The sequence below is a fragment of the Gavia stellata genome, chromosome 6 (genome assembly GCF_030936135.1).
Source record: "Gavia stellata isolate bGavSte3 chromosome 6, bGavSte3.hap2, whole genome shotgun sequence".
Classification (NCBI taxonomy): Eukaryota; Metazoa; Chordata; class Aves; order Gaviiformes; family Gaviidae; genus Gavia; species Gavia stellata.
Window position 1 is genome coordinate 53071743 of NC_082599.1, and position 18701 is coordinate 53090443.

Consider the following 18701-nt stretch of genomic DNA (forward strand, 5'->3'; position numbering starts at 1 on the left):
TCACAGCTAAGAAATGAATTTCTCTAGCTCTGATTTTATTATTGGGGTATGATTTTTTTTCCTGAGCTTATTGGAAATGTCATTTTATTATTACACGCTATTTTCAAATACATGGAGAGAAGTACTTCCTGACGTGTGAGTTTTCAGATTACTGCTGCTGAGCAAATGGTTATGGTTTTCTCTTATCTCTTCAGAAATTAATAGCAGATAGGACAAACTATTGCTAAAAGAGACAGGCATTTTATTAATACCAGAATCTAGTTTCTAATGGCTGGTAGGCCTTATAATACCAATGAATTTCTCCCAGAGAAAACATCCTTCAGCCTGTCAAGGCATTGAAACCTATTATTCAAGTGCGACAGCAGAGTCAATTTCTTGCAACTTGTTTCTAAAGAAAATCATGTGCAACTATAAAAAAAATTTTTTAACCTTTAATTATGAAGTCTAGCCACATTGCCTAATATGTGCCCAGCTCATGATGAGAAATAAATAGCATCTAAATATCTACTAAATTAAAAGCAAGCAATAGTTGCTAATGACTGTCCAGATCTGGAAGTGCTTTTCTACGGATGCCAGAGTATTGAAAAGTTTATATTCTCACACACATCATAAGTAATTAAAGCAGTGATATTTCTACAGTTGAAGACAGCTGATTTCCCCCTGTCCTTTTTAGCTAACTAATTATTTTCCATTTTTAGCCAGCAGAATTAAGACCCATTAAAGGCTAGCATAACTGGTTAGCATTTTTGATCATATTTGATGTGCAGGGAGATTTCTGTTGATTTCATTAGAGGATAGCGGCTTCTTACACTGCAGCCAACAGTGAATTCTTTTTCTGCCTCTAAATCCAGAGGAAAATGATTAAAAAGAGAGTAGGTTTGTAGTAGGAGTGAGGGTAGTGTGAGTTAACTTTAATTTATAGACACTAATCTCTTGAGGCTTTCCCTATAGCCCAACACAGGAGATAGGTTCTCCTAGAGGATAAATCTGAATTACTGGGGGAGCTTTTTTTTATCCAAAAAAACAGGGAGGCTGGGTGGATTAGACTCCCTGGACTACAGTGAGCCCACTTAGACATTCCTCCTCCCTCCTCCCAGGGTTCAACCCCTTTCCTGAGTAACTTACAATCTCCAGCCCAAAAGTTGCTCCTGTTGACATCAGTCTATGTGAAAGGCTTTGAGGTCAGCAGAGCCTGAACATAAGCGGGTGTTCCCTGGGGAACGGCCCATGGTGGGGCAATAAGAGGTGCCAGAAGACCACCAGGAATAAAGAGAGGTGGACCAAGGGCACCTGATAAAAGCCCAGGTAGATGGGGGAAACAGAGACCAGATCAGCCGATGGCACGCGTTGGTGGCACGCATTCTTGGGGAGCACCTTTCCCACCCGAGGGCAGGAAGACTCCCCAAATTCAGGTCCAGAGACTTCAGCCACAGCGCCGGAGGCTTATGATGCCCCAACTGGAACCGCAGACCCCTTGGAAAATCAGTCAAGACTTTCTTTATTGGCTTGTCCTGTGAAGCATAGTGTTTCATCTGGAGTAAGTGCATTTGAGGGGGAGCTTTTGAATAACCGAGGTGTGGTCTGCAGGTGCCCAAGGCGGGGAGGGTGTAACAGTGTGACCAGAAGCATCCTCTCTGTGATAGTAAAGACTAGTTTATGAGAGCAAACATTTTGGTGTTCAGCTCTGTGGGTTTTTCCCAGGTAGTCAGGCTATTATTATTGTTATTTATATTCATATAGCATCTACTCGCCCAAGGTACTGCATTAAGTACTGCACAAACTCAGCGATGGCTCCATTAATTCTCATGCAAAGCAAATCTCGCTTTGGGCCTGGTTCGATAGACACAAAAGTGTCCAACTGACTTGATCAACATGAAAAATTTCCATTTAATTGCTGTGAGACCGCTCCATGAGTAGGGTTACCTGTATGATTGTGTTTGTGATTAAGAATTCTGTTTCTATTTGACAGAGCTGAACCAAAAACAGCTATTGCCCCACCCCCACCCCCGCTATGGTATTTTGACAAACATGAGAGAGAAACTCACATTTTCATTGGAGACTGTTGTCTTGTCTACCAGAGGAAATGGAAACACCAGGGGTATTTTTATCCTCAGCCCAACTTTTGGGATTTCGAGCACTCAGGCTGTTTGTCCATAAGCCCCTTTCTCTGCACCGACTCTACCAGAGGCGAGAAGACCTCGCTGTGATAATGAAAATGAGAGTCATGGGGGCAACGTCTGCGTCAGAGAGAGAGGAGCCTCTTCGCACCCCCACCCTGAGACGAATCGTTAGGCAGGCTGCTGAGCCCGCGCTTGGGGTGAAAAACTCCATTTCAGTGTCAAAGCGGTGCGCTGAGGTGCGGCAGGGCTGAGCGCCGCAGCCAGAGGCCAGCTTCTTTCCTCGTCTGCCGGGGAACGCGTGGGGCCGTGTCGTGAGCTGCCCTCTCCCATTGCACGATGGTTGACTTGATGTTTTTATCAGGCCAGCTTTTACACGGAAATGAAATCTCCCCTTGCAGCGCTGGAGCCAATATTTTGGGACCTGAGGATGTTGTAACTGAAAGCAGAGACACTGCAGAGGTCGATTCCTGCTCATGGCTGGAGCAGACCCGCCACGATGCGGGAAGCACGAGCCGCGGTGCAGGCGGCAGGGGCAGGCGGGCAGCGTCCCGCTCCCACCGGCAGCACTTTGCAAGCTTCATTGCAGCGGTGCATGGCATCCTCTGGTCCCGCAGAGGATTGAGGGGGGGCCGGAGGCAGGGGACAGACTTTAGAAAGCTGGACCCAGTCAGGGACCCCCGTTCCCATGCCGCTTGGTGGGGATGCCCAGCGAGTGGGGGGATGTGGAAGAGGCAGCCGGGGGGGGAGATGGGGCAGCTGGGGACCAAGAGAGGAGGACTCTGTCCTTTCTGCAAAGTGTGCTGTCAGGCCCTGGCTGAAGGTGCAGGAGCGCTGGGTTACACAGCACGGGCAAAATGAGAGTCATTTCTCTCTGCTGCAGTCGGTGACACTGTCAGCTCCATGGCATAATGGGATACTGAGCCTCAGGGACGTGACATCCCAGATCCCTCCGGTTTGCACCTGCTCCCTGTGTCTGAGCTCACGCCTGTGCTCGCAGTGGGGGCTTCTCCCTCGCTTTGCATCCAGGCCTGCAATTTCTCAGTCTGGTTAGGCTGTCCTACTCCTCAAACCACGTTGGCGTCCGCTCCATCGCTGTTGCCCACTTGCCCCTGTGCTCAGTTCTGCTTCAGCCTGTGTTTTGGGGACTGTCTGCTCTCCCAGCTCCTCTGCCCGCTGAAGCATTTTCCTCTGCTAACATGGCTAACCTCAGTGTGTCTCGAGTTTCCTTTTCTTCTCCTTATCTTCACCCCTCATAGACTCCTGGACCCGTGTCTGCTAAGCTGGCACATCCTCATTCATAGCTTCCTCAAGCTCCTGGTGCAAAAGAATGAAAGGTAAAACAACAAAAGCTGTCTCCTTTAGAAAATATCAAAGGACAAGCTCCTTCCCATCTTTCTGCTTGGACTTCTTTTTGTCTTTCTGACTTCTAGACAGCAAGATTGTTAGATGAAGGCCTGACCTTGGTAAGAGAAGAAAGGAAGGCACAGAAAGAATACGTGGCTTTGTGGTTAAGACACTATTTTGGTCATTTAATTTTTCTGAGCCTCCATTCTCATGAATAAAACAGACACAGAAGGCAGGGGAAGGGTAGTTCTGGTTGTCTGTAGGTTGTTTATGTGTGTTAATAATATCGCCTTGTAAGAACCAAGTTATGGAACACCTTTTAGGTGTGTTTCTAGCGTGTTTCAGGGATGTGCACCTCCATCTCAGTGCTAAGCGATGCAGTCGGTCCAGTGTGGCTATGCTCACGCTACCCTTGCAAATAAGCCAGGGTCTGTTTTCTGCCTCTGGGGCCAGTGCAGGGCATGGCTTGCACCCAAAACAGCTAAAGTCTCTTGCACCCCCCAACTCCCCCCTGCCTCAACTGGGTGTCCTCGTCCAAATGTGCTCTGGGGACTGGTCCCTAGCACAAGCACAAGCATTGCCTGGGGCATGGCATGGGGTAAGGCTGTGCTAAGGCACCTGCTAGTAGTTAAACAGGGACCAGACGGCCCTGGGCTGTTCTTCGAGCCCAAGTCCTGAGCATCTTTTACCCTCTAGCTTGGAGGTCTCCTTTGGTTTTAGTTTGGGTCTTTATTAATATATTTTTTTTCTCTTTATGAGCTATTATGTTTTAGTTAACTGTTAATTCCTTGGGCCAGCCTGTGGCTATTTTGGGTGGGGGGCAGGGGGGGGAGAGGGAAGAAGGAATGACTTGCTTCAGGGTTTCTTCTTGGTTGTATCTGTCTCCATTTATTCTCCTATTCTTTTAGGCTGACTGGAGGTAATGGCTCTTAGCATGCTTTATAAATCATTGCACAGAGGACTTTGAGTGAGCATTTTATTTAATAAGTATGGAGAAGTGGGCTTTTATCCCTGCAAAAGAGGTGGCAAGTTCACTGTAATTTCCACTGGATTACTGTATTTGGGGTAAAAGAAGTAATAGAAGACTCAAAGATATTGGTCTTACAGCAAGTTCCAATTGTATTACCTCCTCTTTGACTTGCCACTTGATCCATAGGAGCATCAAAGTTATTTACATTGAAAAACAGCACTTTGATTTAATAGCACGTAGGCAGAGGTACTTGGAAGGAATTTAAAAGCTCACTTTGAAGAGTTGTGCTAGTCTGAAAACCCAAAACATTAATACTCTTGAGCTTTGGAAAAAGGCAGATCTGCATCCACATCCAAATGCTGCAGCTCACCTCCAGTACTAGACTGTGTCACAGCAAATCCTGAGAGGTGAGATTTCTTGCAGCAGGGAGGAAACAGGGTTCAGCTACAGGGATTTCAAAGATAATTTTTTATTCCAGCTGCTGGAAACTGGTGTCCTGGCTCCTTGTCTCCTGACTGCCTGGTATACCTACCTCTGTTACACAGGCTCTGAGTTCAGGCTGGGACCTCACTCTGGCTGCCAAGTCTGACTATTTTGGTCAGACTTTGTATCACCAAATGTGGCTTCTTTAGAAAATGGTGAAGCTACTGCAGAAAGAGAGAGCACAATGCTGGCCTGCAGCAATTTAAAATCATCTTAAAATGAAACACTTATGGTCATCACATGGATTTTGAATGATTGCTGTGTGGGGATCACATTGAACCTACTTCATCCCAAAAATATGAGAAAAGTGCTGTACATCTCAAGAAATGCTTCATTATGGCGTGCAAGCTCTTGCATCTCAGCCACAGCTAGTCCAAGGAGCAACTAGGCTTTAGCTCTGCTTGCACCCAGATTAGCGGTGAGAAATAACCAGCTTCGTAGGTCATAGGAAATGGTTTCTTTCCAACCACAGGAGGAGAGCAGAATAAACTCAGAAGACATTTTGGCTTCAGCAAATTCGTAGCTGGGCCCAGCAGCCCTGTGTGTGCCAAGCACTGCTGGGCTTCAGAGGAAAGTGTGAAGAAATGATGCCGTGGATGCTTTGTGGTGGCCAGCACATACGTCTGCTTCATGACGTCTCTTCTGCAGGCAGTCACACCCATTTGTTTTTCAGTTTCAGTAGCGCTCTGTGTGGCTTGTGTGGAGAGGTATAGAAGTCCCATCTGGTACAGACCTCTGTCTTTTTTCTTGTGAGAAATAATGAGAGAGCAGGTGGCCAAGCAAGCAGTTATAACAGTGGCTGTCCCCCCAGCTCCTTGATTTTCATCCTTGAAAGGGTGGAAAATCATTTTTTCAGGAGCAACATCCAGTGCTGTAAAAGCCAGACTGGTCTGTGCTTTCCTCTGGCATCAGCATCCTTTCTGTGATAACTTACAGGTTTTGAATAAAACCAGAAATTCACAGGTGTTTTTTCCCATTGAACACTCAACTGCCATGGGGCATCTCAAGAAATGAAATGCCCAACGACGCCTGAAATTCTATGGCACAGGGTGCTTCATCACACTTCGCAGATAACTGTACTCACTCTTTTTGTTTGTTTGTTTGAAGGATGCGTCCTTGTGGTCTCTGTAATTGAACAGCTTGCACAGTGGCACAACAGTACAGTAAAAGCAGCCATGGAGAGACTGTGCAACTACATACCTGGTAAGTACCAAGTAATACGCCATATGTTATGTTGGTACTGCTGTATTTCTCTGTTAATTAGAAAGTCACACGTGGAGTCTGGAAAAGCTTTATCCACTTCAGCATCTCAAATGAATGTAGCTATCTGCAGGGAAGTCAGTGCCATGGCTTACTTGGCTTCAGAGCTGGGATTTTGTCCCGAAGTTAGGGTGAATGGGGTTGTAATAAGCCCACATGCGTGTGAGCACCAACACACGCAGACCCCTTCCCTCCCTTTTTCTCCACTTTGTCTCTTTGTTAGGAGTTTAAGAATAGATTCACTGTATGCCCAACCACTCCTCTTCTTTGTTGATATGGGTCTTTATAGCAACAGTGAAGATGAAAATGTTTCCAGCAGGTATAGGAAGCCGCTATTGTAAAAATCTCAAAAATGAGCTGAGGTTGACAGGTGTACGATGTGAGCGTTTGGTCTGCACAGAAAAGCTATTGAAATGTAACTGATGATACAAATTTCAAAAGCAGCAGCTATTCTGTATGAACATATGTAGACTCACCTTTTTCTGCCCCTTATTTTATCTGCCCAGAGGAGCTTAGCTGTCCAAATGCACATCCCTAAATAGAGAACAGTTTGAATGCCAGAACAGCCTTGTGCCTCACAGACCAATGCTATAACTATTTAAGTAACTAGATCTCACATTTATGATATCTTTTTAATGTTATGAATGTAAAAAGATGCCTTAGGATTCTTCATTAAAAAGTTGTATATATAGGACTTCACGAACTGTATCTCTGAGAAACCATCTTGCTCTGTAGACCCTGGTTTCACAGAAGATGTGTGTAGAATATTAATCCCCTCCTTTCCAAGAGAGGATTTCCCGATGCAGGATGGGGCAGGGAGGTAATTGCTGGGATTCATTCATTGATAGAAAGACGCTTATCTGATTTCTATTCCATAAGTCATATCCTCAGTGTTTTAAATTACAGGCACATAACCATGAAGTTACAATCAGAAGCGCTGATCCTGCTGTTAAAATACAATTTTCTTCTTTAAAATATGACATGCTAGCTCTATGTTCATGATTCACTCAGTGGACCTGGTTCCGCTGACATGTCAAGATATTTCTTTTCAGCTGCCATTCTTTACACACATAAAATCCTGTTATCCCTTTAGTTAAATCTGTATAATCCAGTTACCTTCTATGAGATGCATGGATACACCCAATAGAAAAAAACTGGCCCTGAACTTGAAAGGAGTGAAAAATCCTGTGGATTGTGCGGGAGCTACAGTGTAACCCGATTTATCCTCTCCTGGGAGGTGAACGCTGCAGCCCAGCAGGAATCAACAGCTTCTTCTTGCTGCTTGAAACAATAGAAAAGCTTTGGATGCTCACGAGGAGCAAACCTACTAAAGCAGGCCATATCACCTGAAGGAACAATTTCATTATTATACATATGTCTACAACTGATTGCAAGAATAACAGCAACAAATTAACGGCAGTGGGGCTTTTCCTAGAGTCAAAAAAGGAGTAAGAACTCATGTTTTTTTAAAAGGGCCTCCCATAATTCTGATTACAATCAAGTTGGGGTTGGATCAAGCCTTCAGTGAAGTTACACACTGTTCAAGAACAAAAACATTTAAAGAAAAAGAGAGAAAAATTCAGTTCCCATCAATCCCACTCAATCCCATAGACTGTGTAAAAAGCACAGCTGCATCCTTCTTTATATGGAAATTTTTGTAATGCGTGCGATTCAAGTGACATGGCCAATAAACCTATGAAAATAAGAATAGTAACACCATGAGTGAAGGAGGCTTTTGAGCAGACAGAAGTGCCAGGTCTGGGGGAATGGGCAGTATTACGGTGTAAGAAATGTTGTTAGCAAGAATGTGCGTTTACCTGGATACTGGCTGTCTGCCTGATGAAACAGAGGTGTCTGACACCCGAAATGTGCTTTGAGACCATCTGCCTCTGGCGTTGCCTCGGAGTCATGCTCTGCTTCTGTGTCGGCCACTGCTGTGTAAACACCTTAGAGCTCAAGTAGAAATGACAACATGATTAATACCATCTTTCTTGCAAATATTTATCCTCTGGGATTCAGCCAGAATTTGTGTTTCTAGGACTGCAAAGCTATAGAGGAAAACCCTCCGGATTTTTATCACATAAGAACAGGGCAGTTTAGGGGATCTCTTTTACCCAAAGCAGGGCAAAAGCAAGCACACTCTGAATTTTCTCTGCATTTTCCAGCATTTAGTTTGGTTTAACCTCTTCTCTTGCCCCTGAACACTCAAAGTTAGTCATCAGCTTCTCTCTCTCTTCCCCTGCTTTCTGACTTAAGCGTCTTTTTCCGAACAGAGCTTTCTCTCTGCAATATCCTCTGCCTTGTGCATGTTAGCAGAGCCAAAGGTTTGTGAACGCATGAATGCGGGTTGGCTCGGAGGGCAAGTCCTGTAAACGCTGCCTGTGGCTTGGGTCTGTTTTGCTGGAAGCCAAAGCCTGAATGGCATCTATATCTTCCAGGAGGACTCTGTGTGCCCAGCAATGACTTTATGTTATTGCTGTTCTTTTTACTACCATCATTTGGTACACCATGGGGTAATTACATATCAAGCTTCCTATATGCATAAGGAAATCAGCACCTAGAAATCAGTGTGACCAGCAGACCCCCAACATCAGCTCCCCAGAGCTGCCGGCCAGCTAAACCCTCCCCTCCTCGCAGCCACCAGTATGGGTTACAGCAGTCAACTGGCTCCTCCAGGGCCAGAAACATTATGGAAAACAGCTGGTTTGGGAAATCCATAAGACCATCATCACCTGCGATGCACTGGGGAGGTGCTGGGGAAGCAAGCCTCATCAGAGGGTGTTTTAATCAGCGATGATACCAAACACAGGGTTATTGATGTCTGTGCTGTCTTTCCTTTTAGGTGAGCAAGAATAAAATCTAATTTTAGCCAGGAGACCAATTTTTAACTTGCAGATTGCTTCTAAAGAGCCAATAGAGAGGAGTTACGTGGCAAAGGAGGCAAAGAAATGAAGCTAATAACTTGATTGAAATAAAACACCTGGCATGGGATAAGAAAAATCAGCTATCATAGTTAAAGAAGCTGCCTGCAACACTGTTTGAGTAGGAGGGTGTTGGGGAAATTATGTTTTCATTCCCTGCTATGCCTTTCTGGTCTCAGTCCTCCTTTCTCGGGTGCAGGTTGCTGGCCGGGGTGTCTGCGGTCGGGTCGTGGAGAGCATCTGCCTTTCCCAGCTCTCACGGGAGCGAGAGCACACCCGTGACTGCTGATGGAGCCAGTGCTGCAACGTTTTGTACCCTCCCCGGAGCAAAACTACCAACCTTGTACGCAGCAGACCCTCAGCCCTGGGCATGTCCAGCCTGATGCTGGTTAAAATTGAATATTCAGCCCAGAGTTGGAGGGAACCGGCTGCTTTGGGGGTTTCTAAGGCTTTTCTTTGGTAAACACAAGGGTATTCTATCTTTTCTTCCCCAAGGACAGATAGTTATCTCTCTGGGTAATGGAGGTGCAAGAGAAAACAACATATCTCGGGAATTTCAAGAGCTGCAAGCCTGTAGTCACTGCACTTGTGTGAACTTGCCTCTTCATGACTTTTAATAACACCATCCCTGCCGAAACAAGGCCTGACACCTCCTTTGCAGGATATGTGTGGGGTTAACCAGCTTTCATCTCTTCATGCCAAGAAACAGTCAACTTCCCTTCGTGAGAACTATCAGACCAGTGCTACCATCATGCCCCACCTGTTTTCAAACATCTGATCTCTCCTACAAGTGTCTTTGCTCAGTGGTTATGAAATGGTGTGGGGACCACTTTTTTTTACAATAGCACCTTAAAGAAATCTCTGAAGAGCTGTTTTCCGGAGGGCATGCAGGGCATATTTCACCCAGATCAAAGAAAGCCACCCAAGCCAGCATCTTGAAAAGGCACAAGGCTGTAGACTGTGAAAGGAAGCCCAACAAAAAGTATCAAAGATTTGTTTGAATGCAATTACTCCTGCGCAACTCCTGCTCCTACACAAAACAGATTCTCTTAACTCACACAAACCCCCCAGAAGCTCCGAGGCAGCTCTAGCAGTAGCACCGAGTCCTACATCACTTTCTGCCCTTTGATTTATATATTTGTCTTCTTTCTTCTTGCAAACCTACTGAGCTGTTTGTTTTAAAGGCTTGGAAAATGCTGTGGCATGTATGATTTCTTTCAACTTCTCCATGATGCCGTACTCAGAACATTTAGCAAATGCTAGATATCCTTTTGAGTCTTTATCACGTGGCTTGACTAAAGCCCTTCTCTGGCTTTAGGCAAGGTTAGAAATTCAGGTTTTCCCATTCTCTGCTGCTATACTAAGGTCATAGATTCACACGCCTTACCCTAAGATAAATCAGCGTTCACCTTAATGAACGAACTCCTGCTGTATTTTGACTGTTATAAAACCAGTTTCACCGTGCTCAATTACTTAAAAAAAACATTATGTTTTCTAGAAAAACTGCAAGGTTTCTGTTACATACTTGCTGAACTTTACGGACCACACATAGCTGAACTGTAAGTATTGCTGTGTCCTCTCAGGTCTTTGCTTAGTTTGTTCTCGATCTGTTCAGATGTGCTATCAGATTGAAGTGCAAAGGGTTTCATTCTTAAAATCACAGTGTTATTAAAGCAGAGGTGGTTGAGAGTGATTCTGGTTTGGCATTTGGCACAGCTATTCCTGAGTGAATAAACACAGGCTGCCACTGGTAACCGTTTTCATACTCCATTTGAATCTCAGATCAGGCCTACCTGATGTAATTACCTCTTGAAATTCAGCTCGTTTGGCTGAGGGAGGAATTTGAATAAGCTGTGTGTGCGAGACAGGTTCTACAGACTCATACTACTGTAATACTTGGCTCTTACTTTCCCTTCTACCTTTAATCAAGCTTTTTAATTGTCAGCCCCGACATGCTCTCAGCCCTGACCTTGATACACGCACTTGGGGAAGCCTACTAAGTAATGTAAGCGATTAAAAAAGTAAAATGTAGGTCATTTTATTCCTCTTTGAAAGTTCTTAGTTTAATTAACAGAGCTTTTGCTAGACCTTCTTCCTCCCTAGGGCTTTTATTTTTTATTTTTAAAACTAGCCAAGGGACTGCAAAGTGCTTACAGGACTAAGAAGTGCTATAATCAAACATTTTAATTTAATTCCTGATTAGCCCAGAGGTGTGTCCCAAAAAGAAAGAAACAATCCTAGCACTTGTGCTTGGTGATTAAAGGTTAAGGATCTTTGAAGGATTTCTGGTTATTTTCTTGAGTTAATGATTGAACATTCATATGTACCAAATTACATATGCATTAACTTTAACCTTTAAATCTTTGTCATACTTATGATTGATTAAAAAACAGAACAGTCATACTGTATTTGATTCAGGCGCTGCATATAAAGCACGGTGCTTTTTCATCATCCTGCAATCCAATTTTAAATGCTGAGTAGGATGCCGTGGCAGAAAGTCATTAGGACCCAACACAGTACTGAGCAGCGATTACGGGCCACAGTGAAGCAAGCTGAGGTTATTGTTTGGCATTAGGGAGATTTAGCTTCCCATGGAAATATCTTCTACTTCCAAGCACCCAGAAGAACATAATAGTCTTTGTTTATGCACCATTTCCTTCAGCATAGACAGGGAAATGAATGCCGATGTGGTCTGCCACTCCTTGAAGCTGTGTAAAGAGGATCCAGGCCAACCACTTTGTCATCTCTACTCTCCTCCAAAGGTGAGTTGTTTTTCCACTTTTTTCAAAGCTACAGATTGTGGAAGGTCTTTTAAGCTGGAACTGAACAGTACGGAGGTTTCCAATGCGCGTGCATTGTCTGGGAAATAAATGTCAACGTTATGAGCGTGGACACTTTTAGAAAATGTCTCTTTGAATGAAAGGTATATAACACGCACTAGCTGTGTGGAGCATCAACCACATGGTTGTCAGAGAGTGTGAATTACAGGGCCAAATTATCTTGTACCACTCTGGGTCAGAGAAGAAGAGTAGGGAAAATAAAAACTCACTTTCTCCAGACTTTTATTGTTAAGCAGTACAATAACCCCAAACCAGATACTCAGCTGAGGTTCATCTATACCACCGCGTTACCATGGCATGACAAGTTATCCCATCATTGCCTCATCTGCTGTGGCAGCCTGTGTAGGCACTGGTTACCCACTGCAAATGCAGGGCTATTTGACTTGGATTAGTCTGCAGCACAAGAGGTTTAAGCTAACACGCATAATCTTCTGCCACAGGCTGGAAATATATTTAGTTACCACTGCTTTTTTGATGTACAGTTACTTGCTATGCCACAGTAGCTTGATGGCATGTCCTAGACCTTTGCTACTCGGACACATACATATCTGCACAGGTGTCTAAACAGACACAGTTTATTTGGGGATTTTTTTCATTGTGTGTTTTTTTTTTTTCCCAGACATCATGCAGCCCCAGTCACACTAAAACCGGTGAGTGATGGTGGTTGTTTGGCAGTGTCAAAAAGCAAGTGATTCACTCAGGCATCTATTTTTGTAAATCTTCTTCCCTGCATCTGGATGGATAAAGACATGTTTGATTTCTAAAGGTTTGCATAAGATGTTTTACACAGGGCCTCATCCAACAGCCATTGAAATCAGTCAGAGCCTTCTTATGGGCTTTGGTGAGCCGTGGTTCAGCTCCAAGATGGATTTAGTTCTGCCAATATTAAGACCTGGAGAAACACTTGCCTTCCAAGAATGGCAGTAACATTGTTTTATAGCAGATGTGTGTCCCATATAACTACTATGCTCCACGCTATGCCAACACAGAGATATATGGGTGTGCAACAAGGCAGAGGTGAAAGACGACAAATGCAGGCAGCAGCGAGGGTCCACACTAACTTGCCTCAACCAGGATGTTGCCCATACTTCATCAAATGGGTTCCTTCAGAAATCCTGCATCTGAACTGGTAAAACAGTTCATGGGTCCTCCCACCCTTCCCCAAGGTACATCAGAGCTACCCTATTGCAAGCTCTCCCTTAATAATTGCCAGGTCTTTACTCACCCCACAAACTTTCATGAGTCTCCAGCACTTTCTGCCCTGGTAATTGCATGGTTTTTCCCTCCCCTGCCCTTGTAGCAGCAGCAGAGACCCTGTCAGTGACTGTGGGGCCTTTTTTTTTTTTTTTTTTTTAAATTTAGGCATCCTGAAGGTAAAGATGAGAGTACAGCAAAGGCTGGCAGGCTCTCCCATCCATCAGTGTAGCAGGTCACCCAGGAGGACAGCGGGAGCTGTAGCAACGGTGGCTGCACGTGCACCGTGCTGCCAGCCCGAGAGTTAGATTTTCGTATGGACTTACTTGTTTGTGTGGGGGAATAAAGAGAAGTAGAAACCACCCTGCACTTTGACTTCAGCCGGTGGTAGAAGTGCAAGGTGCCTCTTGGAGTGAAAGGGGATGCAGGCAACGAACTGCACATAAAGAGGGACGGACTCTCCATGGCTGCACAGTGAGCTAGGCTAACGCGTCTGGAGAGAGGGGCTGTTTAAACCGAGGTGGCTCCTGTGCAGAAACTAGAAGATCTGTGGTGAAATGCTTGGCCTACCAACCAGAGGGGATGGGATGCCACTCGTGGCATTGCTGTCAAATCTTTGGTTACCTCTTCCCATCTCTCAGAGCAGGTGTGACCAAGCTGTTGATTCCTTCCACCTCCAGCAACAGCTCCAGAGACTGCACTTTCTGCAAGGAAAACAACTGAAGATGGGGTTTTTTGGTTTTGTTTTTTAAACAAAATTTGGAGTCTCATTTGCACGGCCTGGAGACTGTCCCTCTGAGTGAGTGGCTCAAGCAAACCCTCTCCCTTCCAAGCGGTAGTTAAATCCCTTTCTGTCAAGGTGTATTCGTTTCTCACCAGGAATAAGGGAACTTCCACCAACAAAACAAATTTTCTACCCTGTCCCCTCCTTTTTAGCTCACCTGGTACCCTGAGACAGCGTGAGGAGGCTGGGGGAGATGGGAGGAGAAGAGCAGTGCTTAGAGTTCATGCTCAAGTGGTTGATAAATTGCCCACAGTAACTCTGTGACAAGTCAGACTGAGTAAAGATGAATTATGAGTGCAAAAAATTAATACACAGTCAGAGACGCAGATGCATAAAATGCAGTTTACCTCACATTTGCTTCTTTGGTTTGTAATTTGATTGATCACTTCAGTTATACGAGCCTGCAAATGTTGGCTCAGTCCGCTGCCAAGTGTTTGAACAAGACTTTAATACTAATGACTGTTTTGTTCAGCTCTATTGATTTTCAGGTACTTTGTTTATTCATTTAGACTTTTGGATGCCCATTTTCCCAGAATTAGTATCATATTTGTATTGGAGAGGGGAGTAAAATAAATACAGAGTTACTTGCCCTTATAAGGCAGTATAATATTCAGGTTTTAATTGCCTGTAAGGTGGTAAATACCAACGTGTAGCTGCTTTTTCCATCAACAGTTTATTTTGTCCTGTCTCTGTGATGTTGCTCTAGTGAGATCGTGTGTCTCGAGGAAGGAAGAGCCCCTGCTTCAGGGGCCTTGCAAGCTATCTACGTAATGGAGACACTGCAAGCCAAGTAAATGATACGTGCGTTATATTACATAGTTCCCTGGTCTCTGACAAATTAGCCCAAATTAATTTTCTCACCAACCTGCCTGGAGCCATTAGCACTCTGCGATTATTCTAGGAGGCTTGGCTCTAATTATGACTAAAAAATACTGCTCCGCTAGCACGGAGCGCAATGCTCTCAGCGCGGAGCTGGAGGAGGAGCGCATCTAACCTGGGCGAGGGCGACTTCATTGCGGGGGCTCCCGTTTCAGGAGCAGACCCCTGATGCTGGTGGGGAAGAGTGGAAGGGGCACTTGCAGCTCCTGGATCCTCAGCACAGCTGTCCGAGCAGATGTCACTCATGATGGGGTCCTGTGAGCCCCTGATTGCCACCAGTGGCCCATAGAGCAGAGCCTGGGCCAGGGCTGGAAGTGCAGGTTGATGTGCATGCATAGGCTCGCCTGCTGCATGTTTCTTGCCTAGCGAGAAGTTCTCCTCTACCCTTAGTATGAGGGTAGCAACACTGGGGACTTCTTCAAGTCAGGAGGCAACATAATACGGCGCATCAGAAGTGTAGGCTTACCATAGATACCTGAAAACTGGGCAGTATCTAAAGCTGCTGTAATATGCCTTGTGGTTTAAGCTACATCAACAGCAGATACTCTGACATTGGCTGCAGCACCGCTCCAGAACGCTGACAGTGGGTACAGGTATCCAAGCTAGCTGGTTTGGGATGACTGGCTATTTTTTTCATCAAAAAAGTTTATCAGCTCACATGGTAGAGGACTTTCTGCACCAGGTTCTGTGATACAGAGATGCTCCTCTAGTGAGTGAAAAGGACTGAAATAGGGTGAGGGGTTTTAGGCACTGCCTACCAAGATCCCCTTCTGGTGCCGGGAGCAAGCAGGTTTTCAGGAGATTATTGTCAGCTTGTCTCTAGTTATAAGCCAGCTGGCCTGGTCAGTTAAATGGCAATACTTCATGGCTTTTGCTGGGGCCAGAATAATGGCTCGACTTCAGCACTGGAGTCCTGCTGCTGGCAATCTCTTAAATGGTCCATGTTGGAAAGAACTTGTACTCTTCTTTCTGCCTTTCAGAGTGCCTCTTCAGCTCCCCATCACTTTTCTGCTCTGGATTATTAGAGAACTTGCGGCTGCAGATATAAGCTTAATCTCCAGTAGTAGGATTTTGCTGGGAGTCATCTTATGTCAGCAAAAATATACATATTTATGCTAATGTCATTTTATCTTACCAAAATAAGCTTCATTGCCTCAAGCACTCATGCTGGTTCATGTCCCTTCTATCAGGTCTTTCACTGACTTTGTAAAAAGCAAAAGCCACATCCCTCATGGACATTACTGTGGCCAGCCTGCTCTTTGGCAAAGTAGGAGCCAACAATTTCTGGTTAGAAAAAAGAAAACCTTTGGGGTTTCATAAAATAAAAATACTCCCGCTATTGTCTCTCGCTTCTCTCTCTCTTTCAGTGAAAATGTGAACTGCTTTCCGGGAGGTGAGGCAGAACCAAACTATGGTGGGAGTGCTTCTGCATTCCTGGTGAGAGCAGGCTGCCAGCCAAAGGTAGACCTTGTGGCTGGGACCCGTTTCCTTCTTTTGAGACCACAGGCTGTAAAGCAGGCGTCTGGGAGGCAGGCTAGGACCTGGGGAGCAAGATGCCCTCCTTTTAACCTTTCTTTTTGGCAATAGATAAAATCTACTGAAATGTGAGTTATTTCTGCTGCAGTCAGGACTGAGCCCTGAAGACGAGCGATAGCAGAAGGCACAGTTTGAATACTAGTTCTTCCTCTTTCACTTGTTTTTCACCATTTCCCCTGCTCCTCTTCACTGGCAGAAAATAAAATGCAAACAGAACCCCAACCAAAAAACCAAACAACCCCAAATAAACCAAACCACACAACCCCAACCTTCCACCAAATAAACCTAAGGCAGACAGGGTGGCGTGGGGTTTGCAGAGTGCTGCAGGCAGCTGTGTCATACCGATGCAGAAGCTGCCCCAGGCAGGACCCCTGACAACAAGTCTCAGGTGACCCACGGGCACAGTGGCATTTGGGGTGGGAGACTGGCAGACAAAAGTGTGAGGACAAGGAAGCGTTGCTCGCAGATGCTGACTGCGTTTTGCAGAGGCAAGCTAGAAAAAGTAAATCACAGTGTTTCATCCAGAACATACAGCATCCAAGTCCAGAAGAAACAAGTGGCATAAAACGAGCAGAAGTCAGAGTAATTGCCCCGGGAGGAGAAAGGACCGAGTCAGGCCTTGCGTGTTCTAGATCTGGGCTTGCAGGGAAGGTCCCTGTTTTGCATCCAGAGCACATATCGTTTGGTTTGGCTGTCCCGTGCAAGCGTAAAGATTCCCGCTACAGCTTCTGCAGGATGGAAGGTGGGAGTTGTAGAACAAATCGCACTTTTGCCAGTGCTGTTAAACAAGCTCTGCAGTGTTTTCGTACCTTGGTATGCATACTCCTGGTAAAAGGATGATGAAAATTAGTTAGAAGGGAAACTGTTGGAGTGTTTTGTAAATATCTGCTCTCCTGGGAAAGAGCTGGCTAACAAGGATGATGAGAGACAGTTAAAGTTGGTTCATGCATTTGTTTATGATGAGAAATAGATCTGTTTGCAAAAAAAATCATTGCTAGGAATACATGGGCTCTGTGGAGAGCATTGAAAGAAGGCAGTGAATGGAAATCCCAGTGACGCCCCTGCCCTCAGCCCCGTCCATGGTGTGGATATCTTGTGCACTGCCGGGCAGCGGGGCTGCGCGGATTTGGGTGGATGGGGCTGGCTGCTCCCCAGTACCTCCGCACACCCTCCGGGCAGCAGCTGCGAGTTTGTCCATTAGCTGCTGGAGCCTAGGGAGGCCTTTTCTCGTGGTCTTTTCACGCCATGGGAAAGAGAGGAGGCTGCTTGCTAGCCAAGTTGCAGCAAGAGAGGTTGTATGGGCTGTATGGCCTTTGGTGGCAGGCTTGACATGCTGGTGTCAACCAGGGGTTGCAGGTGACACATGAAACCAAGAGTGTTTTCTCCTGGATGGGTGTTTCAGCTGCCAGTCCTCCACAACCCACCCCGGAGTCCTGGCTGAAGTAACTTCTGCAGTGGGAGGAGATCTCATCCTTAGCATTTCAGAGAGAGCATTTTCTACACACGGGGGCAATTCAGCCTTTCCTCCCGTTTTCTGCTTTCTCTGTGCACTATTGCTGTAGTTGTCTGAAGTGTGTGCTTCTCACGCACTGCTGCTGAGAGCAAGAAAGGTTTCTCCTCTCCTGCCCAGAAGAAAGGGATTGATGAATCCTACCTCTCTGGAAATTTTTCATGCATCGTACTCAATTTTAAGTCATTTTCCTCATCTGCATCTCGAGTTATTTTATAGCAGAAATGACAGCAGCTGGTAAGGTACAACCTAAGTATGGCAAATGCAAGAGGCATGTTTGGTTTTGGGGACAGCAGTTGCCCAGGAGGAAGAAACTAGGAAACAGTGTCTTGGCTTATCCCTAGCATCACTCATCCATTTGTGACATATCCAGATTTTTATAAGACTATATAAACATATATTAAACACATGTGTTAATGTGATGCAGATATTAAAAAACAATAACTTAAAATTCTGTGTTCCTTGCTGCTTATTCTTACTCTTCCTTATCCCTTTATATTGTTCACTATAAATTTTTGACCCTGAATATCACAGTTAATTAATTTGCTTTGATCACTGCCTAAATCAGTTATAATGACATGCTAAATTTTATCCCCAGTTAAAAAATGTTGGTAATGGTTGCTTTAAATGCAAATATATGCTGCTTTAATATTCCAAGCTGGCATGCCCGCTGTTCAGTAAGATGCCATCGCTCGAGGGATATTTTTCTTTTTTTCAAATGCTTTAATACTACCACTTGGCGAAGCATACTTTTTTTTCCCATGTTGAGTTCCTGTAGCTCCAGCCAGATAATACAAACTTGTGCTGAACTTTACCTTGGAGCCTGGTTAGTGTGAAGCTAGCAGTTATGTCCCTAGGCT

General features: G+C 45.1%; 1 protein-coding gene across 1 annotated transcript in view; it reads left to right on the plus strand.

The window, feature by feature from the left end:
* AOAH (acyloxyacyl hydrolase) overlaps nucleotides 1-18701 on the plus strand; it is an 82552-nt gene that overhangs the window by 9154 nt on the left and 54697 nt on the right. The window contains exons 3-5 of the mRNA XM_059818910.1: nucleotides 6025-6120; nucleotides 10597-10657; nucleotides 11761-11860. Coding sequence (XP_059674893.1) covers nucleotides 6025-6120; nucleotides 10597-10657; nucleotides 11761-11860 — 257 coding nt within the window. The remainder of the gene's footprint in view (nucleotides 1-6024; nucleotides 6121-10596; nucleotides 10658-11760; nucleotides 11861-18701) is intronic.